At 35.7% G+C, this 12255-nt stretch overlaps 1 protein-coding gene across 2 annotated transcripts in view; it reads right to left on the minus strand.

Annotated features, from left to right (window-relative positions):
• AP3B1 (adaptor-related protein complex 3, beta 1 subunit) overlaps positions 1-12255 on the minus strand; it is a 236718-nt gene that overhangs the window by 22563 nt on the left and 201900 nt on the right. For both annotated transcript variants that reach the window (XM_010847632.1, XM_010847633.1), the window contains exon 24: positions 10464-10548. In XM_010847632.1, the coding sequence (XP_010845934.1) occupies positions 10464-10548 (85 nt within the window). The remainder of the gene's footprint in view (positions 1-10463; positions 10549-12255) is intronic.

Here is a 12255-nt window from a genome sequence, read left to right on the forward strand (position 1 = left end):
CCAAAGTGGGAAAGGACCCGGCACTCCACTGAGGCAGAAAATCCACTGAGGAAAAAAACTATCAATTATATTAATTTTTTTCTCATCCCATCTGAAGTTCTATTTTTGTCTGTACATAATACTTCAAAACTCCAATACTTTGGCCACCTCATGCGAAGAGTTGACTCATTGGAAAAGACTCTGATGCTGGGAGGGATTGGGGGCAGGAGGAGAAGGGGATGACATAGGATGAGATGGCTGGATGGCATCACTGACTCTATGGACGTGAGTCTGAGTGAACTCCGGGAGCTGGTGACGGACAGGGAGGCCTGGCGTGCTGCGATTCATGGGGTGGCAAAGAGTCGGACATGACTGAGTGACTGAACTGAACTGAATACTTCAGTATATACATAATACGTTTGCATAGTGAGACACACATACAATACATATCGGGATTATGTGGTATAAATATTTCACTAAGATGTATACAATTTTAAGAGTTGTGGCCACTGGGTTAAATTACACACACTATACTATCTTTACTTGTGATTTCTTTTCTTTTTTTTTTTTTTCAGTGTTACAGCTCTATTTTATTTACAAGATAGCAGGATAATCCAAGACTCTCGAAGAGAAGGGAGTGGAGGAGTGCGTGGGGAGGGGGAGGGAGAGAGGGGGAGAGAGAGAGAGAGAGAGCACGCACGCGGAAGAGAGAGTCCCTTGTGATTTCTTTTAAATTATAGATGAAGTGACTTCTTTCCAACACTCCTGAAAAGGACCCCTAGACCCCTTGGTTAAGCAGCTTTAGGGCACTGATGCCCAGGGAGAAGGGGGCAAGAGCACAGAAAGAAGGGAAAGTAGACCTGCCTTCTAAGGCATGTATGAAAATCAAGGTGGTTAAAGGAGCAGGCTTCAGTCTGGGGTGGGGGGGAGGTAAACGTGATTCTGAAATGCCCCCACAAGCAACAACCAATGAATGAGAGATGAATATATATGATTCAGCTTGACTGGATATGTTTCACTTCTGTTACTTTTTGGTAATGCATATTTTATTTTATTATTCTTATTTATTTTATTATATATTTATTATTTATATGTTATGTTTTATTTGTATATTATATACTTTATTCTTATACTTATTTTATATTTTATTCATTATTCTGTGATTGGTAAAATGATTACCATGTATTTACATATGAAAAACTAAGGCTGTTAAGTTCATCCACAATGGGTCTTGTGGGGCAAATAATGTAATGAAATTGGAACACGGCTGTGGCAGACACTTACTAAGTAATACTTTTCTTTTTCTTCTTTCCTGAAATCATCCTGATTCTTTTCAGGGAGACAATGTGCCCACCTGAACATCGTCTCTCTCAGCCTCTTGTATTAGTAACAGCTGAACTGATCAAGTGACCCAGTTATGACCAATGAAGCCTAAACAGAAGGCTGTTGGGGACTCCTGGGAAAGTTTTGCTTTTCCAACACACACGGGCTCCTCCCTCCCAGTCACTTCATTCCTTTGTTTGGGGGAGGGGGCTAGAATGCAGATGGAATCCTGGAATTACAGAAGCCATCTTGTGACCCCTAGGATGAATGGCACTTGCTAATGAAATTAGTTCATGGAACAAAAAGTTGGAAAGACCTTCTGCTGGAAGACATGCAGAGAAGACATGTGGAGACAGTCTAGCTGCTCTTAACTGCTGACCAGAAGAATAATAAACAACATCCTGTGTGGTGAAGTCACTATAGACAGGCTTCTGTTACACACAAATGAATGCAAAACCTAATTAATATAATCAGTACATAAAATACTTGATTACCCAGTCTTAGCTTCTAAGCAAGATTTGGCTTAGTAAGGAGTAAGAAGGAATGTTTCCTCTTTATTTTGGGGAAAATTTACTTCCATTTATATTAGTGATTTAGGATGTCCTCCAGAGTTTTCTGTGATCCTCCTTTTAAATATTTTGTCCTTTTCTTAAAAATTGCTCTCTTCTCTCTCCTTATAGTTCTTTTTTTTTGCCGACCCACATTTTTCTTCTCATCTCCTTTGGTTGAACATGGGGCTAAACACAGATGTCTTGATATAGATAGGGGAATGGTGAAAATGAGAAATGGCAGATGTAAAATTATTAGAATTAATAGATTACCAGATTGACAAGGTACTAATATGAGGTAGCTCTAAACAGTCTAATTACAAGGGATCAGATGATGTCATAGTTTAATGTAAGACGAGATTCTACCTGTTCTACAAAGAACTGTAATGCATATACTTAGACTACATATAATCTCATTTCACAGATTCCTAGAAACTTGTGAGGCTCAAGTTTCCTTATCTATGAAGTAAGAAAAATGGCACTTAACCTTTTAAGCTAGCTTCGACGACTAAAGGAGTTATCACAACCCAGTTTAGTGCTTAATGCATAGTAGATACCCAAAACCTACATACCTAATAGGGATGTAATCATAATTTGTTTAAGCATTCCCCCAACAATTCCCATTTGCAAATTTTTTCTATTATAAACAAGTTACTTAACACTCTTAGATCTATTTCTTCATCACAGGCTACCATATTTCCCCAAGCCTGACACCCTAAAAATGAAATCACTAAGTTGACAAGTTTAGTTTATGAATATTTAATATTTGATAAATACTGCCAAACTGACCTAAAAAGAAGTGGTACCAACTTGAAATCCCACAAACAGTAAATAAGAATACACGTTTTTCTGTACCTTCCTTGTCGGGCATTAAAATTATTTAAGAATTTTGCAAGTCTTTTCCTATTTGAATGAATTTTTAAAATTTCCCTATTACCAATGTTGTATGTATTATTGTTACTGGCTCTCTGCATTTCATTTTCAGCAAATGAATTATTCTCAAACTTTCTCCACTTTCATATTAGATTCCTTTATATTGAAATTTGTGAGAGTTCTTTATATATTCTGGTAACTAAACTTTCATCTGCTAAAAATGCTGTAATACTTTCTAACCATCTTTCACCTGTTATAACATCAATATTTTTTTCAATATTTAGAGAAGCTTAAAAGTTTTAACGGTCATACCTGTCACTTTTTCTCTGTATCTTTCTGGATACTGTGTCTTGCTTGAATTTTGCCCACCCCGCCCCCAAAGATATAAAATTATTTTGTTTATATTATTTCTAAACACTTTTTATAGTTTTTATGATTAAATAATAAATCCATCTGGAATTTACTTTGGAGTAATCTGTGGGAAGAAGGTATCTTTATTTTTTTCCAGAAAATGGTCCATACACAATTGACATGAAATCTCACCCCACTAATATGAAATGTCATCTTCATGATATACAAAATCTCTAAACTCTGTTTTGTTTCACTAACTCCTGTGCCAATAGCGAATTATACTGAATAAAAATATTCTTGTGACCTTAAAGAATATTTTGAAGTTATTATTGAAAAAGGCTTTTTTCATTAAATTTTTGTTTTGACTCTTCTTGGACATCGTTTTATCCAGGTGAATTTTAGAAATCTGTCTAGGTCCTTGGAAAGGTTTACTGGAATTGAGCTCAGAATCACACTGAATTTGAAGATTAACAAGTGGGAGAGTCCTATCTCCCATTTAGGAATACAGCAGATTTATTACTTTTATTTATATCATCTTTTTATGGCCTTCAGGAAAGTTTCAGGTTTTAAAAAAATTCACACATAGGTATCATGTATTTCTTGTTAACTGATTATTCCTTTTGTTGTTCTTGTAAACAGAATAACTTTACTCATAATGTTTTAAAATTGGTCATTTCTACTACATAGAAATGCTAATGATTTTCACATAATGATTCATACCACTGTCCTAAACTCATTGATTCTAAGACTTTGTGGGTTGGTAATTACATGCTGGATAGAAATGATAATCTTGTGTCTTTCCAGATTTATACCTCTAACTATTTTTACTTCTCTTTTTGTATTATCTAGAACTTCCATAAAAATCTGAAAGTGCTGAAAGAGGGTAAAACTTTGTTTTTCTGATTTAGAAAAGAAAGCTTCTGATATTTCATGTGGTGACTGGTAACCTGTATGTCTGATAATAAACACAAACAAATAAACATTTTATTTTTTTATTCTCAATTTTTTCTGTGCCACTCTCTTTTAGGTGGGGTTTTAATAAATAGTATATGCTTAATTGTGTTTTTACAAGCCCAATATAAGTGGAAATCAGCTTATGGACCTGAATTCTGATCACTAGTATGTGTGGCCCCTTTTGGTCATCTTATTTTGTTTTTTATTTACTATGCTCTTTTCTTTTCCTGCTTTGTTAAACTAGTCAAGTTTTAAGCACTCCTTTGCTTCTTTCATCATTTGGATGTTATAAGCATCATATTTCTGTTAATTTAGAGGTTAGCTTTAACATTTTAAACCATATTTAAACTTCTTTTTGCCATCAGTCAATTCTCTTGTGAAGCATGACAAGAACACCATCATTCCTCCTCATACTTGTTCATGTTGAGACTTTTTTGTTCCAGATCATTAGCTTATTTTTTACATTAGGTATGAACAATTATTTTTACATATTGATGGATTTTACAGGTAGAATTCTTTCTCTATTTTTTTATTCTATTTTTCTCTGTCAAAGGTTAAATTTTTTACTAACTGTATCTTTGAGTAATCCTTTCAAGAAGGTCGTTGGGGGGTAAACTTATGGAATCTTTGCTTCCATTGCTTTGCTTTCCATGGTCTGAAAAATGCCCATTTGGCTTCCTCAAAAATTTCAAGGTTATGTCCCTTGCCTTCTGGTCACCAGAACTGATGACAGTATTGAGGAGAAATCTGATTCCATTCACATTCTTGTTCATTCTTAGGTAAGCTGCTTTTCTTCTTCTCTCTGGAAGATACTAAAGTGGTTTTCTCCCTATCAGAACTTCTACCAGAATGTGGCCTTTTTGCTGGTTGTTCACATTCACCCCGTTTGGCCTTTGATGGGTCCTTTCAATCTGAAGGCTTGTACATTTCATTTGCTTGGGAAAATTTTCTCCTCTAATTTCTTTCTTTTCTCCATTGTCTCTTTTCTGTCCTTCCAGACCTATTGGATGAACTGCTTCTTTTAACTTTTCTTTCATATTTTCCACCCCTGTCTTTTTGTCTTCTGTTCTACTTGATTTCACTCACTGAGACCCTCTTATGGAATACTAAATTAGACTTCAGCTGTGTCCAGTCTATCTTCCACCTACTGAATTCCTTTTGGAATTATGTTTTTAAATCCCTAAGAATAACTTTAAATTGTCTAATTACTCTATCTCAAAGGAAGCAATAAATTCTTGCTTTATAGATAAAGTGTCCTTTGGAATCAGATATTAGTTATAATTTTTAAAGATATCTGGTCTCTTTCTCAGATCGTCTGCTCCCTTCATGACTGGTTAGTCGTTGTAAGTCATTTTAAGCCTTCCCTTTCAAATTGATGCCTTTCTTGAAAAGTCTGGTCATCCTAAGCTGTCTGTCTGTATTTATAATGAAGGACTTGGTTTGATTAATGAACACAACAAGTTCTGCATGTTAGCTATAAGATTTTAGACAAGTTTTCTTCCTATGTCTTAGTTCATTCATCTCTAAAACGGGATACTACTACTACTCACTTCATAGGAATGTTCTGAGAATTGAGTAAATTAACACACACAATGCCAAGTGTTTAGAACAGTGTGCAGCATGTAGCACTACTCCACACATGTTAGTGAGTGTTATTTCTATGGATCTCCTCTACCCTGCTGGGCTGGCTGGAGTTTTCTTAAGTGGGTGAGACATGACGGTTACCTGGTCGTGAAGCTGGGAGGCAGGTAGGCAATGGCCTTATCTCTCTACCAACAGATGCAAGATTGGCTTTATCCTAGTGTAGATGACTTGAGAATATCCTTCTCTTGGGTAGAACTGCATTTCATCTCATCTCTGACCATCCTGCTTCCTTCCTATAAACTCAACCCTTGCTGCTCTCTTAGGCCCCCACATTCTTACCAAAAGTCCTTCCCAGGCAACTAGCTGTTCACTTTCTTTACAGGGTAATTCTTAGGTCTGATTAAATGTGTATGCTGCCTCCTGCCAGGGGAAGGATTGGGGAACTGCGGTTTGGAAGTAGTTCTTTAATTCCCTAACACTGTCTCACCCTCACTTTTCACCTGTTCACTTTGTGTCTGAGATTCTGCCAGGTTTGTTCTTACCATTATAGTAGTTTTCTCCCAGAAGTGCTCTGCTCCGTGGTTTTTATTTTCTCTGTTATTGTATATCTGCTCCCATTTGCTTTCTAACTGCCAATAATTCTTCACAATTTCTGGTCAGCTAATAGCACTCTTTCTCTTTTTAGTGCTCATTTTCTATTAAAGAATGTATTTTCTGACTTTTTAATGATTTGGGGCAAAAAGAGGGGTGGATGTTAGTGCTCAGTCCTCTAACTTGAGCCAAGTCATATAATTTTTCATACTAGTCAATACATTAATATCTGCTGGTAACAAGGGTGAGACCTGTTTATGCACTGCATCTACTTTTAGAAAGACACATTTATGTATATTATACACATTTAATCAAGGACTTAATTTGATGACCATTTAAAATGCAAAGCCAAAAAAGAGACACTAATACTTATCAAGTATCCATATAACTATGCAGTTATATATAATAGCTTTATCTGTCTATATATGCATTATGTAACTATAACAATACAGAGAGTTAATCTAGAAGCTAAAGTAGGATCATTCACTCTTGTTCCTTTTCTATAAACAGAAGTGTACCTGAAGGGCTCATAATCCATGTTCTCAGCATTTCTGAAGGCTTCCTATCAAATACGCTCTTATTACCCACAATTTTATATACCAATTTGGATAACAAATTTTGAAGAAAAAATTCAATATCAGCCATTCTTGCTTTCCCCTTCCTTTTTATTGAACTACCAACACTAATACAGCACATCACTAAGCAAAAAGCGCTATTTACTACGCAAAAGGCACAGTCAGTGATTGGCGTCTAGGACCAATTGATCTACCCATTACCATTATCTCCCTACCTCCACTAGCACTACTATGAAGCTATTGATTTAAACACTGTCGATCGGTTTCCATTTTCTGATTTTGGGCAGGCCAATTAAGAAAGTGAGTAATTGTGATTACATTGCTTCAGGATCAATTACATTTGATGTAAGACAAAGTGTTCTTTTTGGAATACACACAAAAATAATTTTTGATCTACTGGGGTTATATACTTAATACAAATCTACAATAAATAACTAATTCATACCTTTGCAATAGAAAAACATATTAATGCAGATGCTTAAAATAGCTAAGGCTATTTTCTATATAAAATAAATTCATCATTTCCCTAAAATTAGTTTAAGAGAAACTGAGAAAAAATTATTCATATATATTTTCCAATGGAAGATAGAAATCAAACATTATCTAAATATTTTTCCCTAAAGGGACTTAGTTAATTGTCAAAGACAAGATGTAAATCTTATCTAATGAACTGAACAGAAAATCTTTGTAGTGAAAAATTATTTTTAAAAACGCTTCTCTGCAAAAACTGTATGGCAGTACAGTTATTGCCACTGTATGGCAAAAACCACTACAATACTGTAAAGTAATTAGCCTCCAATTAAAATAAATAAAATTTTTTTAAAAAGGTTTTTAATATAAACTGAAGAGAAAAAAGAATTTTTTTAGTTCTTAATTTTGCCCTAACTTAGTGAATAAGCTTTGTCATTGGGTTCACATTGTCGAAATCATTAAAATGAATACACCTCTGGTGTTGGAGGCAAATCTATTTAGAGTGATGTTCCTCATAGTCTTGTGCTCAGTAATATTGATCTGTGTTGTTTGTCTAATAGAAAAATAATAAACAATTACTAGGCAATGTTGGGAAAAGTAATCAGTTTTTATATATCACTAATATAGCAGACCTCCCAAAACATAAAGGTGATGATCTGCATAAAATCAATGTGTTATGCTACATTGCTTATATTCATCATTGCAGGTTCTCAGCAATAAATGGTATAATATTAGGCCTGACTTACTGGTATCGAAAAGGTATATGAAAAAGAAAGATTCATTATACTTAACCTTTAAAATTATTTAAAAGTGTCTGTGTATTTCCTAAATCTGGAGGTTTTTATCATAACAAATTCTGTTAGAAGCCACCTAAAATTTAGATAAATAAAATGTCTCAATTCTTCTCAGAATAAGAACAAAACACATCAAATCAAAATAACAAATTATATCTTAAATCAGAAAAATATAAATAAATGAGTTCAAAGATCATTTTTTTTTCAAAAATAATTCTTAAAGACACAAATACAGCTAGTTTGCTAATAGTTTCTGGATTTCATCAGAAGTGCATAAAATATTATATAAAACAATAACAATGAAAAATCTCAATCCTAGAAAAGCTCTTTTAAATAGTATTCACCTATGAAACCTTGCCAACTGATAAATGTTCTCTTCTGAATTTCATCAAAAGCAGTTTATAAATTAAAGTGAAAAGGGAAAAATGTATGGGTTTTGGTACTGACAGAATCAGTAATCCTCCAATTTAGGGGCTTAAGATACCACAGAAAATGTTTCAAAAGGTATCTTCCCTGGGCTAGCCAACATTATGAATTTAATTTCTCCTGAGTTTTCCTCATGAATTTTCTCGTAAATTTTTCAAAAGCATAGAGATATGCAAAAAAAAAAAAAATATTTAGCAGGCTCTAACAAACTGACTATGCCAAAGCCTTTGACTGTGTGGATCACAATAAACTGTGGAAAATTCTTAAAGAGATGGGAATATCAGACCACCTGACCTGCCTCTTGAGAAACCTGTATGCAGGTCAGGAAGCAACAGTTAGAACTGGACATGGAACAACAGACTGGTTCCAAATAGGAAAAGGAGTACGTCAAGGCTGTATATTGTCACCCTGCTTATTTAACTTCTATGCAGAGTACATCATGAGAAACGTTGGGCTGGATGAAGCACAAGCAAGATTGAAAAAGTTGGCTTAAAGTTCAACATTCAGAAAACGAAGATCATGGCATCCGGTCCCATCACTTCATGCCAAATAGATGGGGAAACAGTGGAAACAGTGTCAGGCTTTATTTTTTGGGGCTCCAAAATCACTGCAGATGGTGATTGCAGCCATGAAATTAAAAGATGCTTACTCCTTGGAAGGAAAGTTTTGACCAGCCTAGATAGCATATTCAAAAGCAGAGACATTACTTTGCAAACAAAAGTCCGTCTACTCAAGGCTATGGTTTTCCCAGTGGTCATGTATGGATGTGAGAGTTGGACTGTGAAGAAAGCTGAGTGCCGAAGAATTGATGCTTTTGAACTGTGGTGTTGGAGAAGACTCTTGAGAGTCCCTTGGACTACAAGGAGATCCAACCAGTCCATCGTAAAGGAGATCAGCCCTGGGTGTTCATTGGAAGGACTGATGCTAAAGCTGAAACTCCAATACTTTGGCCACCTCATACGAAGAGGTGACTCATTGGAAAAGACCCTCATGCTGGGAAGGACGGGGGGCAGGAGGAGAAGGGGACAACAGAGGATGAGATGGCTGGATGGCATCACCAACTCGATGGACATGAGTCTGGGTAGGCTCTGGGAGTTGGTGATGGACAGGGAAGCCTGGAGTGCTGCTATTCATGGGGTCACAAAGAGTCAGACACGACTGAGCAACTGAAATGAACTGAACTGAACTGATGTTGAAATTGAAACTCCAATATTTTGGCCACCTGATGCAAAGAGCTGACTCATTTGAAAAGACCCTGATGTTGGGAAAGATTGAGGGCAGCAGGAGTAGGGGACGACAGAGGATGAGATGGTTGGATGGCATCACCGACACAATGGACATGGGTTTGGGTGGACTCCGGGAGTTAGTGATGGACAGGGAGGCCTGGCGAGCTGCAGTTTATGGGGTCGCAAAGAGTCAGACATGACTGAGCGACTGCACTGAACTGAATAAACTGAAGTTTAACTATGTATGGAAGAAAGAAAAGTGTCAGTCATTCATTCGTGTCTGACTCTTTGTGACGCCACGGCCTGTGGCCCATCAGTGGCCCATGAGAAGAGTGAAAATCAAAGTGCTAGTCACTCAGTCGTGTCCAGCTCTTCGCCACCCCATGGACTGTAGCCCACCAGGCTCCTCGGTCCATGCAACTCTCCAAGCAAGAATACTGGAGTGGGTTGCCATTTCCTTCTCCAGGGGATCTTCCTGATCCAGGGATAGAACCTGGGTCTCCTGCATTGCAGCCAGATTCTTTATTGTCTGAGCCATCAGAGATGCTCTTAACCATATACAGCAGACTGTAATGGCTATTTGTGTAACAAATAGTAAAAATACATATACCACACATAATCTGTTCAACTATTTCACAGCAGTCTAAATATTGCCAAAGAAAAACAAGATTGTGTAAATATTTTCTCTCATAGAAAAAGCTTTTGAAAGTCTTGATTTTGATCTGCTATTGTTTATAGTAACAAGAAACACAGAACAACTGAACTTACCACAACTGGAAACTGGCAGTCTGAGTGGAATCACAAAAGTCAATACCCATTGAAACAGTAATGGATCCCGCAGGCTCAAGAGATTCTAGGAAATAAGATAATTTAGACATGAAAACACAGAGGAAGTGAAAAAGAGGCAAACTAAACACTGAAAACATAGGTAATGTTTGTGGTTTGGTTAAAACAGTCAAATTTAATGATAATTTGTAAGAATAATTTGAAACTAACGGTATTAAAGGAAATTATAAAGTAATTTCACCTCAAGGCTTTCTTTTTCACAACTTAATTCTGCACGTAACTACAATGAACATATTACATCTATTTGTTTCAGAAATATAGCTCATCCTGAGAAATTCCATGTTTTACAACATTGTCTTGATAGGAACTGAAGGTGAGAAGGAAATAAATGTTTTCCCGTTTGGAACATCTGTACCAGACTCTGGGTGTTTTAAGAGATTATGTACTTAAAACTATGGAATATTTACTCTAGATATAAAAAAATACATTTTCAGCAATGTCCTAAATTTTCACAGGGGAAAAAGTCCAAAATTTAAAGCATGCAAATTAAAGCAAAGTTGGAAGAAGAAATTAACTTGTCCTCAGGTATTACTGAAGATAACTGGCATTATATGAACCAAAACAGTAAGTCTAATTGTATTATTTGAAGAATTACTCAAAGAAAATTTAGTAATAGATTATGTTATCTTGAAAAAACAAATTATAAAATGACATTTTGTAGATGTGTAATTTCTGAACCTTCACCTATCAGCTAATCAAGTGCCGGAAATAACTGCTTCAATGTACAGTACTGTTTGATAATAATAAAACTCAAGATAAAACAATAACATGATTTTACACTGCTTATGACTCCAGAGTCAAAGAGTAATGCTGTACATTAAATAATAAGGGATCTTAAACATTTACCGATTTAGTATAAATATTTGTATATACTCTATATTTAAATAGAAACCATTCACTTTTGATTTCGAATTTGTTTAACGTCTCCAGTGTGACTGTGGTTGTACAGTTAGTTGCATCATTAGATGTAACTATATTTTAGCAAGCACACAATGGTCCAGTAGACTGTGATTATCCTAGGGCTTGTGATAGGTATCATTTCCCATTTAATGCTAACCATTACAGAAATCATGGTACAGGTAGGACAAAATAATTCAATAAGCTTAAATTATTAAGAAGTATTTTTATATCTAAGCCTAAATGAAGATTAAGCATTATAAAGAGGTATTTGATGCTGATTTTTAAAGTGTTATTGGTGTGCTGATTCTAGTTGGAATTCCATTTATTTTTAAACCTAACATTTACCAGGAGGGTATGTAAGTACCCCAAAAGCCTTGCTACTTAATCTTTGACAAATAGGCTTTACTATAAATAACTACAATGAGAGTTTTCTTGCATTTCTCCTAAAGTTTACACCTTATAGCTGTGAGTCACACTGTTCAATGCTCTTCTTCACTGAATCCTTGATGCTTTCTTCTGTGCCACAGATATACTGGGCTTTGGTCTTGTTTGCACCTGACACCACATTGGTAGCAAATGCTGTCATCTCCAAAAAACGATGGCACTCGGGACTAGATCTTTCTGTATCACGTATCCTCATACCTCATTTGACCAAGTGACAGTTCTTAGGATGCCTCGATGATGGCACTATTTGACAGTTTCATAACATCCTCAGTCTTAAGATAATTAACTGCAAGCTGAGTGCCATACTAATTCTGGAGGCTAGTTCATGATCAATGTTTTATTAAATGAAAGCTTCAACAGCAGAGGGGCT

The sequence above is a fragment of the Bison bison genome, unplaced genomic scaffold (genome assembly GCF_000754665.1).
Source record: "Bison bison bison isolate TAMUID 2011002044 unplaced genomic scaffold, Bison_UMD1.0 scf7180017864252, whole genome shotgun sequence".
Taxonomy (NCBI): domain Eukaryota; kingdom Metazoa; phylum Chordata; class Mammalia; order Artiodactyla; family Bovidae; genus Bison; species Bison bison.